The 17,224-nt window shown below is 41.5% G+C and overlaps 2 protein-coding genes across 6 annotated transcripts in view; one reads left to right on the top strand and one right to left on the bottom strand.

Annotated features, from left to right (window-relative positions):
- Positions 1–468: 468 nt before the first annotated feature.
- FBXO7 (F-box protein 7) lies at positions 469–12,033 on the top strand. Of its 2 annotated transcripts, none has more exons than XM_080590618.1 (9): positions 469–715; positions 1,657–1,957; positions 3,747–3,974; positions 5,324–5,465; positions 6,690–6,773; positions 7,921–8,013; positions 9,004–9,180; positions 9,778–9,815; positions 10,182–12,033. In XM_080590618.1, exons 1-9 carry the CDS (start codon positions 600–602, stop codon positions 10,584–10,586), a joined length of 1,584 nt encoding a protein of 527 aa, XP_080446744.1. In that variant the 5' UTR covers positions 469–599; the 3' UTR covers positions 10,587–12,033. The 2 variants fall into 2 exon arrangements, with proteins under 2 accessions (XP_080446744.1, XP_080446743.1); XM_080590617.1 differs by having other exon boundaries at positions 470–721.
- Positions 11,107–17,224, bottom strand: part of SYN3 (synapsin III) — a 235,902-nt gene continuing 229,784 nt past the window's right edge. For all 4 annotated transcript variants that reach the window (XM_080590591.1, XM_080590589.1, XM_080590590.1 and 1 more), the window contains one exon: positions 11,107–16,577. In XM_080590591.1, the coding sequence (XP_080446717.1) occupies positions 16,445–16,577 (133 nt within the window). In that variant the 3' untranslated portion in view covers positions 11,107–16,444. The remainder of the gene's footprint in view (positions 16,578–17,224) is intronic.

The following is a 17,224-nucleotide window of genomic DNA, read 5'->3' as shown; positions in this document are numbered from 1 at the left end:
CACAAAATACTATCGGGTGCAGGGAGATGTCTTTTTTTTCCAAGTATGACAGCTGAAGTGCAACTAAAGCCAACAAACTGAAGTCTGCTACACTTCGTATTTGTGTTGATAGTACCTGGGTGCAGGTGCTAAGACGTTAGACCTGAGATGGCAAGAAAGGTATAAAGGAATCATGATTCCTTCTGTAAAGGCAAGCACTCTGACGGCTGTATCCTTCAGCCCTTCCCCTGCCACCTGTTTCCATGAACTTCACCCCCAGAGTGTAACACACAGCAACCAACAGGCCCTCGTTGGGATTTTTATTTTTAGAGACAATATCCAAGCCAGTACTGAACCGAAAAGGAGGGGAAGGAAAAAAAAAACACCTCAGCGGGTGACCCAAGTTACAGCTGACGAGCCACCCCCCTACTGAGGCCCCCAACGGCCGCCCCTCAGTGCGGCGCATGCGCGGCACGCCGAGCAGCGCCCCGAGGGCGGTCCCGGGCGGGGCGCGGCGGCGGGGCGCCAACCAAGCCGAGGCGGCGGCCCGGCAGCCCTCGCGCCCGCCGCCGTCCGCAGCTCGGCGGGGCCCGCTCGCAGCGCCCGGAGCCGCCGCGGCCATGAAGCTGCGCGTGCGGCTGCACAAGCGGACGGCGCCGCTGGAGCTGCCGGGGGCGGAGCCAACGCTGGGGGAGCTGCGCGCGCAGCTGCGCCGGGCCCTGCTGCCCGCCTGGGGGTACAGGTAGCGCGGAGCGAACCACCCCGCGGGGGGGGGGGGGTGGGGAACGGGGGGAGGTGGGGCTGTACCACGTGGGGCGGCGGGGGGAGGCTGGTTTGTCTCCCCCCGTCCCCCCGCCGCGCCGTGACGCTGCCGCCCCCTGCGGGGGCCGCTGGGAGCCGTTGTGGGGGGGGGGGAGCGGCTTGGGGGCTCTCTGGGTTCTGTTAAAATAAAAAGCTTAAAGCGTGAGGAACTCTTGGCAGTGTTCGTAATAAAGCCTCTTAAATCCGTTTAAGACGTGTGTGTGGAAGTGGCTCATTTGGGGACGGCGGGTTGTGGGGTTTTAAGGCTAAGTCTGTGGGGACCAGGCACTGGCGGCCTGTTCTGCCACAGAGGGTGTTTTATAGGTGGTGCTGGCAGCTGCCCTCGTGCTGACCAGCTCCAATTATGTTGTTTTTTTTGTAATCGCTTGCTTCGAAGGAGCCTTTTCACTACCTTCTTTTGTAACTAGCACGCTAGAGCCCGGCTGCTGGTTTTGAAACAAGCGTTGTGTTTAATCAGATAGCAAGGGGGTTGAGTCAGCAACGCTAAATATACTACCAGCCAAGATTATGTAAAAACAAGATAAAGTTTGTTTTGCGAAGTTTGATACCTTCTGATTTGGAGCGCACCTGTTTGCTCTCCTTCATAACCGCTTTATGAGCGGTTACGGTAGATGCTGTTGGGCGTCCCAAGCACCTACAGCTACTTAAAACGTACCTGGGGAGAAAAATGGGAGAAAAAAGTTCACAAAGTAATCTTTTATCACTCTTCCCTTTGTGTCTTACTAATTATTAACGCATTAAAACGCATGGAATAGAATTATTTTAGTACGCAGTATGTGTTTCTAACTATACCTCTCTGTGCAGCTACCCAAATGTAGCCAACCGCATTTATTTTTTTTTCCTATTATTTTGCAGTTCTGATACAGAGTTTTCAATAACGTTGAACAGCAAAGATGCTCTTACAGAAGATGAGAAGACTTTAGCTTCATATGGGATTGTTCCTGGTGATTTGATATGTTTATTGCTAGAAGAAAAAGATGCCAAACCCAGCCTACCTCCTCCCTCATCTTCTAATCCTCCCGCGCTGCAGAATGGTCATGAGACATCCACCATGATCCCCAACAGAAGTCAGGCTGACAGTCCAAAAGAAGAAAGGCAGGATGAACAATCTGCCAACCAGAAAGCTCAAGAGGAAGTTCAAAGTAATGATGACAGGGTAAGGATGTGAGAATTGGCCTGTACAATGCAAAGCAAATGGTGCACATTTGCAAAGTGCACGATTCCTTTCCTTTCTCACGGGTTGTAAGTTCCCTGTGATTCAGATGTTATGGAATGAGAGGCCTGCCTGTATTTCTTATGTCTGGAGGTTATGTTGCTGAGACAGCTCCTGCCACGTGCTGCATAGAATCATCAAGGTTGGAAAAGCCCTCCAAGATCATCTGGTCTGACCATCCCCCTACCACCAATGTCACCCACTAAACCATGTCCCTAAGCACCAAGTCCAACCTCTCCTTAAACACACCCAGGGACGGTGACGCTACCACTTCGCTGGGCAACCTGTTCCAATGCCTGACTATACTGTTGGAGAAGAAAGGTGTGCATCTGTATGACCCCATATACTTGCTGCAGTTAATAGGCACATTTTTTTATATATTATTCAGTGGTTTGTTTCCTGTGTGACGGTATATGTAACAGTTAAGCAGGTAACTGCACCTACCAACTGCTGGGTCCTAAGGTGAAAGGAGGCTTTCTGGAAGAAACTCTGTAGGTGCCACAGTGCTTGGTGCCTATCTCATTATGTGATCATGTCCCTGTTAGGCAGGAACTAGAGAAGCTGATCATTCTTTTTAAAGCAATTCTTTATTTTGAAATAAATGTTTAATGCAAGATGTCCCTTACTACAGCTTTTATACAAGGAATATTGCTAAACATACTTACAAAAATATTGTTTCGGAGTATAAGAGTTAAGGTTTAGGATGAAAAGAATTGTAAGTAGTGAAAGTGAATGTAGTTGGACCATTGTCCCAGGAGCAGTGTGCCCTTTGCACATGGTGCTGTGGGCATACAAGGTCCTTATCTGTTGGTCAGGCCATCTTTAGCTGTGCAGAAATATATCATTTATTTCATTTTTCAAATGTGGGATGAAAAATTCTTACATCTTCGTCCAAAACTACAGTCACAGAAAGGTGTCCAAGCAGCTATGCATCATTAAAGGACAGAAGTAGAAATCTGCAAAACTGTGTTTAACAGGGCCTATGTGCATTGTTCTTAATGAGAGGCAGGAAGCTCCCCAGGTGGATGGTCATGCCTCTCGTAAAAACATAAAGGTGTCTTGTGCCATTGAACGTGCATGTGGGGGAGAAATAGCTACAGCTCCTTTAGCCTCTTTTTTCCTTTTTTGGCCTCTTCCCTTAGATAAATCCAGCTACAGTTTTAATTCACTGCTTTTTTTAGTTTGTAGGTAGTTTTATAAGTTACATAATAATATGGTGTGATTTTGGTGGGAGAAAAAAAAGCCCAACAAAACCACAGCCCTCCTCAAGTGTCAGCAGATGTGTTGCATTGATGATTTTTTTTTTCAACTATATAAGCCTACTGTATTTCTAAGGAGTCTAAGTTAACCACTGTGGTTACTTGCTATGCATGTTGGCATACCCCAGTGACTAATTATTCTAGTATATATTGCAAGAGTTCTGATGAAGGTTTGTTATATTACCAATTTGTCTTCGAGTACTATATGAAATAAAATGACTGACTTTCTATGAAGGGCTTGCATTATAAGTATTAAAAAAAATACAAGGGCTAAATGTATAATCCTCGTCTCCAAATCCCAGTCTTCAGCTGGGACTCTAGAAAATGTAGATGAAACAAGTATGTAAAAGTTGCATGGGAAATCTGTAGTGTAGGCTTGGGGCCCACGAAGACTATGGTAAGCAGATAAATAATATTGATGTATTTAGAGGTGAGAATTTCTGAATGTAAATGTCTTTTGCTATCCCTTGAAGGCAGGATCCAGCATAGAGTTTCCTTCTGGATTAGTCCCAGAGGATGTTGATCTGGAGGAAGGTACAGGCTCCTATCCCTCTGAACCCATGCTGTGCAGTGAAGCTGCTGACGGCGAGATACCACATTCCTTAGAGATGCTCTACCTTTCTGCTGAGTGTGCCAGTGCCGCCGATGCTTTGATCGTTCTAGTACATCTTCTCATGATGGAGACAGGCTATGTACCACAGGTGAGTGCACCACCAAAAAAGAAACTTTCCGGTCAGTGTGAGTAAGCTCCAGAGTATCGCAAGAACGTATGATACAAGATGCCTCTGAAGATCAACGTGTGGCTTTGTATGTCAGTCAGCAGCAGGGGCTGCTGAAGTATCACCTTGTCTAATTTGCCTGACCAGTGTGGCTTAAGGGTAGAGACTAGAACAGCTTTTAGGTGTGAAAGAAGTGGCCTGCCTCAGTGTTCCTTTCGGTCCCCAGCCTCACTGGGACCCAGCTGATAACCTCCCATTTCTGCTTTATACTGATGAGTTTGTGCAGATGTTCTTGGATTGTAGCACTTCATTGGAGTGCTGTCTTCAACATCAGTGTCATCTCAATAGGATTCAGTTCAAATGGTGGCTGACAAGGCCTAGGTCTGCCCAGGTATTGTCACCTAACTTGTATTAACTCAACTGCGTTCAGTTAGGCTTTGGTTCTGCAAACATATAGAGGTATCAAACTCATAACTTGAATACCTTATGGCACTGTCACTATGCAGTGTATGAATTCACCTCTTCCCTTTAGATTTTCAGACTCGCAGTATATGTTTACTAGTATGTGACTGAACATGCAAAATAAGACTTGCAATCAGTGGAGGTGGCTTAAGTCTCTTGCTTTTCCTTGCAGTGCTAAGAACGTGTATGGAATCAGTTTAGGTGTCAGGTTGACCAGTACCAATTTAATAAATCTGCTAAGTTAACTGCATTCACATAGCCTGAAATACTATCTGAAGAATACATTTGCCACTGGGAACAGTTAAAGTCAACCAGTAGACTTGGAAATACAGAATAATTTTTCTGCAAATTTAAGAGGAGAGAGTCTGCTTGTAGTTGTGGTTATGTTGTATCTCCCTATGGGAGTCTGAGAGTTTTCAGACTGAAAGTCGTCAGTCCACTGAGATTTTCAGGTTGATTTCAAGCTATGATTCTTCAAGCCCTATCAGAGATGATAAGTTCACAGAACAGGTGCGGTAACATCTTTTACATGTTTTCAACTGGAAAATTAACATATATTCAGGAGTTGTCAGAATGCTGGAATAAATAACAGAGTGAAGTACAGATCTCAGAGAAATAGGTATAAGTCTGTATATTGAAAACCTTCTCTGTCAGAAACTAGGACAGAACAAAAAATACTAAACGCTTCCTTAGATTTGCTGTTAGTCTTGGGGAAAACAGTATATACTCGTGCAATTATAGACTGTATCATAACGCAGATTGAAGCTAAACTAAGATTTAAATTGCAAGCATAATTCTGGAATTTGCAAGCTTTTAGTCCTCTTCTTCCACTTGTAATGTATGGCAGTATTATCTCTGTGTATTTTTAGGGGACAGAAGCCAAGGCCGTATCTATGCCAGAGAAATGGAGAGGGAATGGTGTTTATAAGCTACAGTACACACATCCCCTTTGCGAAGAAGGTTCTGCTGGTTTGACTTGTGTGCCTTTGGGAGATCTTGTTGCTATTAATGGTAAGTTGGTCAAGTTTTTATCCTGAATACGCATTGCTAAATATCACCATTGTTTAGCAAGAGAAAACTTCTATATACTTTCTTACACCCTCTTTGGAACCGTAACTTGATTTTCCAGATTGATGAGGTGAGGTACCACTTCTTGACACTGAAAATTCTTGACATTTCTTGTCTCAGTATTAGCTTTTTCCCTCCTTCTCATCAGAACAGATCAGTGCTTGGGGGATTCAACTGGCCTTTTCATTGAAATGTTGTAAAAATCCTGTTTTATTTGTTTCATTTCATAGGAACTGTGGTATACATTACCAAAGACTAAAAAGAGGGAGATTTGCTCCAGCTACAACGTTTTGTTTGGTCTTAGTTTTTTACGAGACTTACAAATAACTTGTGGACTACATATTCCTTAGTTTTAATGTGTAATCTTTCCTGAAGCATGTTAACAGTCTAACTGTGGTCTCAAAAACTGCATTTATTTGATACGGAAAATTTAGGGAAGTCTAATGTTTTTTGAAGCAACTTCCATATCACTTGATGTGTTTTTTTTTGGTTGTTTTTTTTTTCTTTGCTTTTTCATATTTTATTTAGCATTTGAGCAATTCCATATTAACTCCCCCCACCCCCCCCCCCCCCCCCCAAAAAAAAAAAAATTGAGCTTGATTTTAAACTCAAGATTTCTTTGCTTAAAATTCGTGGGCTTTCTTGTTAAACATATAGCTCCTTATGTCAGTTTGTGTAAGCATATACTGTATTCTCAGAACATGTACATAATTTGCTTTCTGAAATTACAATCGAATGTTTTAACCAAGTCATGTTAGCTTTATATTCATAGTAGTTGCAACACTGTCCTAGTGTTCATATAGTAAGATTCTTGAATCTTTTTCTAGAGTTTATAGCATTTGAGTTAATTTCTTTAATGACTGAGTTGTAATAATGGCTTGCTATGTACCCCTCGTAGGTGTGTTGTATCTATTTCCACGTGATAGAATTGTTGAAGACAATGCTTTTTTTTGTCACTAAGATATTTTTTTTTCTTTCCTATTTTAAGTTCCAGTTTATTTTTTCTGAAATTTTTATTTATCTAGCTGCTCGAAGCCATTTGGTATTTTTCTTGAGGGGAGTTGGTAAGGGAGTAAAGTAAAACACCTTCTGAGAGTAAGGCGATAATAAAGTGGTCTTTGTCATCCCAATATGTTTTCAATTTTGATTTTCTTCTTATATTTGCAGCAACATTAAAAATCAACAAAGAGATTAAAGGTGTGAAGAGAATACAGCTACTGCCTGCATCCTTTGTTTGCTTTCAGGAACCAGGTATGCTTGAGCTATGATCCTGGTAATGGTAAACTGAAGAGTAAGGGAGTAGAGTAACACAGTGGTTAAGAATATACTTCAGTTTAAGACTGAATAGGTAAAAAATAGCAAGAAAGAATAAAAACGTGGTCATCGTTTAGAAGGGCCGTTGCTTTTTGGTAGAAAGAATTCAGAGTGTAGCCATTTACTTGTATTTTGCTGCTAAAACAATTTGAATTTCTTGGATTCACTGAGTAAGAAAAGGACTTTGCAAAGCCTGAGTCATCCTTTGGCCCATATGCCTGTTACTTATGAAATCCTGAATTTACGTGTGAATCTCTGAGGCAGCAATGCTGAACTGTACCCTCTTTCTGCCTCATATTTCAGGACTTTAGAGGCTGACAGTACCTACAGTCTTGCTGTGGTGCTATCATTGTTGTATTTGTTATTTTGTTATGTTATGTTGTATATGATATTTTTGTTAGAAAATATGTGCTGACCGCATAGCTCTTTCCAGGATGCCAGAATTAGAGGAATACTAAGGTTGGGTAGGACAGATGGATATAGATCCCTTGTGAGCAGAGTAGCCTGACTAGCCTGTTGTTTTATGAAGCATTAATGAACCTCTTTGTTGCCAGTTGAGGCTGACTCAGTGTCGTACGCTGTGTCCTCAGATCCCCAGTCCCTGATTTATGAGGCTAGTCAAAAGGCTGTAGAAGAATAACTGAGTGCTGAAGCATGTCCAAGATAATGGTACAGTCTTCTGGCTCTCGTTTCTTCAGAGAACAGAATAGGAAAGCATTCCTGTCAGAGAACTGATTGTTGCAGGCGTTTACAACATAGGTGCCTGCTGCCTATGGGCTTTGAAATCCAGTAAAAGAAGTGCTGATAGCTTGGGAGCCAGTTTGTTTTCAAAGAACTCAGATATTTCTCTTAGTGGTGCTTTTTCAAGCCAAAGGAAAGACTAGCTTTAGCATGGAAATGGCCTGTAGTTTCTTGATAAATTACTTAATTCCATGGTTGTAACGTACTAGCTGCAGATGTTTTCCCATCAAGACTGCAAGCAGAGCACGGTTCTGTTTATAAGAAACAGTAGTTTCCCTGCTCTTGTATAATCATTGCAGTCTAACCTGCTGATGTTAAGCTTTTTCTCTCTCTGCTTTGATAGAAAAGGTTGCGGGTGTTTACAAAGACCTTCAGAAATTATCCCGTCTCTTTAAAGACCAGCTGGTTTACTCTCTTCTGGCTGCTGCCCGACAAGGTGAGAAAAAATGTTTACAATCGGAAATGGTACTTCAGTTTTTTGAGGATGGAAGGAGGGGGTGTGTTGTCTATCCAAAGCCTTAGAGGAAAAGTGTTAAAAACACTTGAAACAGCTGTTCAGTGGTAGGTACATAGAGAGTAAGAATAAAGTAATTTATACAAAGATTAACCTAATTTATTTAAAATGTATTTCAGAAAATGCTCATATAATGACAATTTCCTGGCTTTGATATGTAAAGATAAAAAGTCCTTTATAGTCTCACTTAAGAGAATGAGATGGAATGGCTGTTCTCAATACTTGGTGATGAGGGAATCTCACCACAGTAACCTTGTGGCAGTGGTTTTGTAGTTTTGATCTATTTCTTTGTCAAAGCAGAAAAACTTAAATAGCATCGTGTTTGGAATTCAAACCACAGGAATGATGTACTTAGTAACTGGTCGCTGAGAGCTTGTAAAGGATGGAAGAAGTAACCCTAGCTGATGTTAGTGAAGCATTAGGAAACTGGGCTTTCAGTGTATAGGTATTGCCATAAACGATTCAGGTTTGTATTCTGAAGACACAAGGGAATTCCCTGTAGACTTCAGTGCAGGAAGGCTTTACATGAAACGTGTGCTCAACATTTAATGTGTTTTTTGGGGACTCTTGAAATTGGGCAGATTTTTTTTCCTTTACCTATTCCAGCCTTTGTTCTGTAGCCTATAAACATAGTTAGGCATGTGGTGTGTTTCTTCGGTTTGCAGTGGACAGTGGTGTTCAGTATAAAATGCCATTTGCCCTATTTTTTTGCACTCTATAAATGTACTGAGAGTTGGGAGACATTTGTTTTATAAGAAGTCGCATCACAGCACTTTCTGAGAAAAGTCGTTTAACTTGAGGCATCAAAGGGAAATGATTTAAGGGAAAGATTAGAATGTCCTTCCTTTCTTTAGGGTCTTCAGAGTAAGCTCTGCACCATTTAGATAATGCTTCTATTCCCTCCATTTGTAGCTCTGAACTTGCCAGATGTTTTTGGGTTAGTGGTCCTTCCTCTTGAGCTGAAGCTTCGGATCTTCAGACTTCTGGATGTCCGTTCACTCCTCTCTCTTTCTGCTGTTTGCCGTGATCTTTATGCAGCTTCAAATGACCAGCTTCTGTGGAGGTTTATATACCTGCGAGATTTCCGAGGTAATGTTGAGATGCATGTTTTCTCCAATTCTCACATGAACAGAGGGATTAAGTCTGACAGATTTTGTCAAGAGGCTCCTTAAGGAACCACTTCTGATTTTTAAACACTGGGAGGAAGTAGAGTCCTTTGCAATGGTGATAATCTGCAGAGTTATTTCTCATGGACTACATAGTTTTGCCCATCATGTGGTACAGACTTCTGTAGGTGTTTTTCATCTGTTTCCCTGGGTAGTTTGGTGCACTGGCTATTGCAGATACTAGAGAGTATCTGGAAGGGATATTCCTGCTAGAATCCCTTATAAGAGATTGATTTCTGACAGCACTTCCCTTGATAACCTTATTTCTTCAAAGATATGTGTTTATGGGATATCTTACTAAGTTTTGAGATGATGCTTTACATAGAATGGGGGTACGAGCAGCTTGCCTACTGGATGGTCTTGGAGCTTTATTTTTTTTTTAAGCCACATTATTTCTAAAAATGTATTGACCAAGTGTTTTTTCATCTCCTCTGCAAGTTCCCACAAAGTGGGACATCCTTGTCATGAATGCTACTTAAAAGAGATTGCTCATTTTAATTTTTTTTTGCTTCTCTTGCAGATCCTATTGCAAGGCCTCGTGACACAGACTGGAAAGAAGTAGGTGACTTCTCTATATAATCTCTTTGAGAATAGTCTACATAGGATAATTTGAGGCTAAAGCATTGACTTGGGGAGGCTGCAGTTTTAAGTTCTATTTTAAAAGTGTGGTGGCCTGTGCACACGCATTGAGTTTGATCAGAGTAGGAGCAAACAGCATCAGTGAGTGACAGTGCATGCACAAATTGCAGGTTACGGGCCTTTCAGACGTGTTGTGGTTAGTCTTTGTCAGGCGGAGTAGCTGCTGTTCTGGGTTTTGGGAATGGAGAGGAGTTCTTTTCTGAGAATTGAAGAACTGAACGCAAGTGCTGAAGCTGAAACACAAAGTGCTTCTAGACCGTAAAATACCTTTGTTTCTGTCTGCAGCTATACAAGAAAAAGTTGAAACAGAAGAAGGAGGCCTTGAGATGGAGGCACATGATGTTTCTGCCCCCTACACCTCATCCAATTCCCTTTCATCCCAACCCATTTTATCCTAGCCCCTTTCCTCCCAACCCCTTTCCATCAAACCCAATCTACCCCCCCATGATCATTGGTGGAGAATATGATGAGAGACCAACACTTCCATATGTTGGAGACCCAATTAACTCGCTTATTCCTGGTCCAGGGGAAGCACCAGGCCAGTTTCCTCCATTCAGACCACATTTTGACCCCATTGGTTCCTTGCCTGGAGCAAACCCTACACTTCCAGGACGAGCTGGTCCCAATGACAGGTTTCCACCTAGACCCAGCCGGGGCCGCCCCATGGACATTCGCCGTGCGTTCATTTGATTGCTGCTTTCTCCTTCAGTGAACTTTCTAATTCCTGAGCTTGCTTTCTAACTGCAGGAGGTTGCAAAATGCAGGCACTAAAATCTGCCTTCTCTTCAGATTGTTGGAAGAACTTGTGTGCATGATACTGTTTCCAAACCAAAGTCAGGGTTTGTTTATGTTCTGGTAACACTGCAGCACTTGGCACTAAGGTCTGTTTCAAGAAGAGCTATGAGTTAGAACAATTAATGCTGTTCTCTGCCCTCCTCCTCCTCTTTAGTCATCTGTGAAGTGCTAGAGACCAGAAGGATACTGGCCAAATATTTGCTGCATCAGATAAAAAGCACTTTAAATACAAATCCTATCTTTGTCTGTCTTATTTGAAAAGTTTTATTAATTTGCCAGGAAAAAAGATATTTTGTTTAAATTCTACCTGGCTAGTAATCTTTCTTAACAAAAAATCTACCATGTTCCACATAGAATAGGATACTATCACTGTTATGGTAGATGTGAGTTCATAGATTTTTTTTTAAAGATGACATTTTCTTTTTCCTTTTATTTTTATTAGGTAAAAAGTATTTTTGTGTTGTTACATAATGCACAAAGAATACAGGGAAGGGATTTTTAAATGGATATATTAGGACACAAATCAATTCATTTTGCAAACAACTGAGTAAACTCATGCTACAGTGCAACTCAAAAATCTGAACAGAAGCAGAGCAATTTTACAAAGAACCAGCAGCAAAACTTTTGTCTCTTTTCTTGGTTGAACAGGTTGACTTTACAAATAAGTAGCTATAGTACATGGCCGCATTTACTGTGTGTGAACTAAAATAGGTGCAAAAGTAAGTCTTTCCTCCTGCCTGACTACTTAAGGAATTAACCAGCTTGATCTGGTTGCAATGGAAATGGGATCGCAGCAGGAGAAGCAGAGTTAATACTTTACTGCAGTAAGTTCCATTTAATTCCATTACTGCAGTATTAAATCTTGCTGGAATGAAACATTGTAGTATGTTTTGAGCACCTTTCAAGTGTTGTCTCGTTAATTAATGAACAACTAACAAGGTCACTGTTAAAGTTTCCTGATGAGATTTTCAGTCTGATGCTGAAGCTCAATTAAAGAAAGACTGGAATAACTAAACTTTGCTAGAACTTTTCTTTTCTTACTTTTTTTTTTTCCTTTTTAAGATGGATTGATCTCTGTTTCTGAAAATGTAAATGGTACTGATGACTGTTGTAACAGCTGATATTATTTTCTACAATCTTTCTGGAATTCAAAGAAGGGAAATGGATTACATTTCCAATTAAATACGAGCTGTTTTATCAGTAACACTTATGTGCTTTTTCAGGTGGTATTTCAGTGATTCATCTTGTTTTGTATAAAATCAGCTGACTTCAGTATGGTCAGAAAGTTTTGTTATTAACTCCCACGGGAGTAAAATATAATACTTTTATTTTGCTCTCAAAAGTTGCATTTCCTTTTTTTCCCCTCCTACTTCACAGCTACAGCATACCAGTGCAAATCCTGCCCTTATCAAACACTGAAGAATAAGTATCTATAGAGTCTGGGGGGCAGTGGTTCCCATTTGATGCCAAGTCTAGCCTTAATTTTTAACATTTTCCTAAAGTAGTTGAATTTTCTTTTTCCAATGGGTTTTTCACTTAAGTGAAGTGCACAGTCAAACGTCTTGGAGCTAACAGTGATTCTTTATCTTCCACTGACTATAAGAAAGAAAACGGATGTCTACGCTGTGGATCTTGCACCATTTTGTCCTTGTGCTGAATACTTCAGAAACACATATGTTAAATTCAGATAAGGTCACACAATTTTAACTGATAAAATGTTTTGTAACTTATTCTTCACTTTTTTTCAAGCTATTTCTGGGGACAATGATCTTTGTGTGTGACAGATTAATTTTGTGGTAGCAAAGGTACTTGTTACTAATGCCTTGATGATATCCACATTGCTCACTCTGCGGGCATGCTTCTTGCTGCTGTGGAGTTCAGCCCTCTGCCACGAAGACAACCTGGTCATTTGTCTCCCAGGCTTATGCCACAGGTTCTGTTTATCCTGGATTTTGTCATTTGGACGTTTGTTTGTGAAGAAATGAACTCAACATTATTACAGATACGCCAATGAGTGACCTGAAGATATTCCTTCCTTTTCTTCTTTGTTCCTTCACACTGTGGTGAAGGCATCGTGAGCCAAAGAGAAAGGAATCTGACTTATCCTGAACTGTTGAGTTCCCTTAATTCATAAAGCAGTACATGAAATACTATGTGAATATCTCAGGACCAGCAGTATAAAATGAGAAGAATACAGGAAATATGTGAAAACCGGCTACTTATTTTTGTTATTTGGAAGCTTCTAAGACAGGTGTATGTGTCATTGCTGTTTGCAAACTACAGAAGAGACGCCACAAAAGGTGAAGTGCCTTAAGGTGGCCCCCGTTCCTTACCTGTACTGTTCATCTGTATCCAGTGCTGTATGGTTGCTACTAACATTCATTTGGAAATTGGAAACTATTATTTTTTTCTCTATTTATTGTTTTACCTTCATCCTAAAACTTAAGACAAATGTATTAAAAAAAAAGAAAAGGGTATATGCAAGGTATAAGGTCCTATGTACCTGTCTGTGATCAGTGAAAGAGAAGAAGGTACAGCTGCAGTTACTGGAGCAGGACTGCTATTCTGAGCCCTAGCTTTATACAAGATGTTTAATTGCATGAGAACGTGGGTTACATTCCTCTTGAAATACCTCACCTAGATATTACAAGAAGGTCAAGATGTTTCTTGGTATGTATCTAAACAGCAAAATCTAAAATCATTTTCCAGGTGGTGGATATGAGTGGGTGTCTTAGCTGTGTCCCAGCTTCTTGGGCTGAATCCAAACACACACATCTATTCATGTTTCCTGGCTTCCATGTGAAGAAAATTAAAGCATGCAGGACAAGAAGGAGACCCAGTGTGCTCTGACCAGGTGTTCAGTTTTCACAGCTGTGAGAAAGACCCCAAGGCATGCTGTGGGGCATGTCTGTCCTGTGATTTAAATATAACTTCACCAACTTCTATGTTGCCTTTTTAACTGTACTTAACTGCAGCTGTTATATTTAGGTACCTAAATAGTTGGGTATACCTTAGTTCACGACTCATAAAATGGAGGATATAATCCTTGCATTTCCTCTCTCTGTTGCTTTGTTAGGTTGTAGGGATTTTGGAATAGAAACCCTGCATCAGAAGTGATAACCTGAACATACAATGGTGCGTTTGCGAATCATCTGTTAGCCACAATATCTAGTTTGTAGTTTGAAGTGTACTGTTAGAACATTTATAAGGCACAGTACAGAGTTTCATCATTTTAACTCAGGACATCAGCTCAGTATGTTCATTAAAGCACTCTTGTGGACAGAACTGAAAATGCTTTTTAGGAACTATAGGAATAGGCAGGATAAGCTGATACTGCCTGTTGCTTTTACTCATTTCTGCAAGCTGGAGCTAGGAGGAGGGGAGATCCCAGCCTGTTTGCTTGTCCCTTGAAAGATGACAGTTGGGAGCTGCAGGCAGGTCTGGGATTGCAGCTGGGCATCAAACCACATTGCTATCGTGTTGCAGTGGTCAGCTGTAGGACAGCCCTGCTGTGTTCAAGTGCAGCACCAGTAAATGATTCCACTGCTGTGGTTTCAGTGAGTAACTGGGGTCATTTTAAGGGGCCATGCCTTACTAGTCGGTAGTCACTTCATTTTTGTATAGGCTGTATTGGTAAGAGACATGTAAAAAGATTTGATAGAACAGTTGAGGATTCTGGCAGTAAACTTCTGTATCTGTCTTTGCGTCTCTGGTGACTGTGTAGTAGGGAAAGGCATAAGCTATGCTGAGGGAAGCGTTACAGAAGGAAATCCTCTCCCACCAGGGTTGTGTTACCTCTTCTCCATATAGCGGAGCCTGTTAATCTGCTATTGTTCTTGCTAGTGGGACAGTGTTTGCTCAAGGTCATTTGTCACTCTTTTATTGCTCCTGGAGACTGCAGAACAGCAGGGTCTGTTTTCTTTCACAGGCAATGACATGTATTAATGATGCAACATTGTAAACTGCTTAGCAAACCTGGAAGGACAACGTAGAGCTGAAAAAAAAAAAGGTAAATCATTAGGGGATAGGGTGATTCTTTAATTCGAAATGTGAGGTATAAATCATTGGTCCAGATGAGTCTCTCGAGAGCCTTCCAAGCTGGAAAAGCTATGCAGTTACTTGCCTGAAAGTGCACAGGTCACAAAAGCTATTACATATGTACAGGCCTGCTCAGGGGTTGGTCATGCTAGGTCCAGGTGACTGCATTGGATGTAGATGTTCGTTACAGGTGCTGTGCAGGAAGGAATAGCTTGTTTGGCTTCATTCCCACCAGTGAATCGTGAGATCCAAAATGGCAACTATTGCTGTTGGTTTTGCTGATTTGAGGACCTCTCTCTTCAAGTGATAGCAAAAATCTGTGCCATTGACTCAAACATTTTTAGCTTACTGACCTCCCTTCCTCCCTTGGTATTCCTAAGAGCAACTGATGTGAAGTTGCAAAGGAAAGCATAAAGCCAGAAGTCTGGCCTTCAAGCTGCACGCATGATTTGTGACTCAAGTACTTGACAAAACTTGAGGAAAACCACAGCCAGCAAAGATCTCTCTCTGTCTTCTCTGGAAGATTGTTACCTGCTTGGGGCAATTGCATACGTGCCTTCCCATTGCTTGGTGTCTCTGGATGGAGCCCAGCTCATCTTATTTCGAAATGACAGTTTTCCTGTTCTATCACAGGTCTGTCACCTTGATTCATTTTGCACTCGCCCCAGTCAATGGGAGTTCGAGGAGCAAGACAGGATTTCACTCCATCTCTCTGTCCGATCTGTATTATGGAACACTCAGCACACAAGTGTGTGCACTTCATCAGCTCTGCTATTAATTAACCATGTTCCTGGGGGATACCCTTAGCCAGATGTGACCAAGTCACCAAAGTGCTTGGAGTTTAGCTGGGTTTTGTCTGAAATTTGTGTGAACTGTGGATATGAGCTCTCTAGTGTTTCCAGGGGCAGGGAAAGAAGTGTTTTTTTTCCCCCGTTTTTTTCTTGTGGAAGGCCCATTTCTCAGGTTATTTTTGAGCTAAGGCTACAGGGTTAGAACATGACGTTTTTCTCTCAGAACTCAGGAATCACGTGCTGGGGACTTAAATGCAAGGCATGAAACAGACATTTTAACTGCTATGAGCAGAGTGATCTGGAACAAACCAGCAGTTCATCTGGATGACCTGCTCATGTGATCTTCGGTGTTTACTGATGCCTGGTACTGTATTTAACTTGAATGTGTAATTTTACTCAGAAAAGTGACTTTTAGTAAAGTTGGTATGAAGTTCCACAGTTCACTGTGTTTCCATGCTCAGGCATGCTCACTTTATCAGTCAATGAATATGTGCTTCTGTCTTTGCACATCTGTTTCTGAAATAAGCCTGTTTTCTTTTATCTTAGCCTCAACAAGGATTCTGTAATTGGAAGTTAGCAATTGTATGGACTACATACAAACCAAAATAAAATCTAGTTTGCACTGTAATAACTGTTGGCTACACAGGGGTTAGCAGGAGTAAAATTTGATTTACAACTCAGTCATTTGAACATACATGATTCTGATTATGCACAAAAAACAATGAAATAGTGCCACTTTTATACAGTCACTTTTCAGGCCGTTATTAGAATATTTTCTTTGTATTAAAACAACTGTTGTTTTCTAAATTCCTTTTACCCAGGTATTAGCTGTAAATTGCTGGGTGCCACTGAGTATATTCCAGGATGACATTGGGTATATGAAGAGTGAAGGCTGACCAAAGCACGGATCCAGCTGCAGGGTTGTTAATCAGAAAACAGGCTAGCAAATGATTTCCTCAGGTTGCGGATGGTCTCAGCTTTTGCTTCATCTTCGTTGGGGTTTCCCCGCTGAGATGATTCAGATACGCTGAAGGTGTTTGTCAGGGACTGCGACTTGCTGAAATGGAAAACAGAGTTGACACTGAGACTCAGCAGGAGAAGGTAGTTCAAAGCTGGTTACTGATGCTTTGTGCTCCGTCACAATTACATTCAAGGAAAAAAGAAGTAAGGAAAGAGAATCTCCATATGCTAAGACATCCAGGATTTGGGGGGTATAGGAGGAATGAGGGATGGGCAAGTGGATCTAGTCTAATATCACAGTCCATACTAGTAACTGTTTATGAAGTCATATGATTAAAAATACGCAATTGCAATTCTTGGTGCTACTGTTGTGACAAACATTGAAGTCATTTCACTGTTAATACAAAATAATGGATTCCTACTGAGGATCACCTTCAATCAGCCACACCATGCATGGCGATCCTTTGATTTCAAATGTAGAGCACAAGGTGTTGGACAAAGTGGTAGCCATGTCCCCTGCAATGTGTGCTGTTGCCTGTCCTCCCTGGCACATCTGCTCTGACTATCAGCTGTGTTATGCAGGTCTTTTGGTTGGCCTCAGTGCTCCTGCTGGGTGTATACTCTCTAGTATTTTAGTTCAGATCAGGACTGTACTTTTCAAATAGATCTCCCAATTTTCCCCACTACCATGCTTTGTCACTGAGTGTGGTTTCTCCTTGTCAGTAATGGGAATTCAGCACAAGA

Source organism: Anser brachyrhynchus (assembly GCF_964034855.1).
Source record: "Anser brachyrhynchus genome assembly, chromosome: 1".
Classification (NCBI taxonomy): Eukaryota; Metazoa; Chordata; class Aves; order Anseriformes; family Anatidae; genus Anser; species Anser brachyrhynchus.
The sequence above is the reverse complement of the archived record's forward strand: the minus strand, read 5'-3'. Positions and strand labels throughout refer to the sequence as shown.

Coding starts and splice junctions, on each gene's coding strand:
- FBXO7 (XM_080590617.1), top strand. CDS start 600: ATGAAGCTGCGCGTGCGGCTGCACAAGCGGACGGCGCCGCTGGAGCTG. Junction 3,975..5,323: donor AGACAGGCTATGTACCACAG/GTGAGTGCACCA, acceptor GTGTATTTTTAG/GGGACAGAAGCCAAGGCCGT. Junction 9,181..9,777: donor ATACCTGCGAGATTTCCGAG/GTAATGTTGAGA, acceptor CTTCTCTTGCAG/ATCCTATTGCAAGGCCTCGT.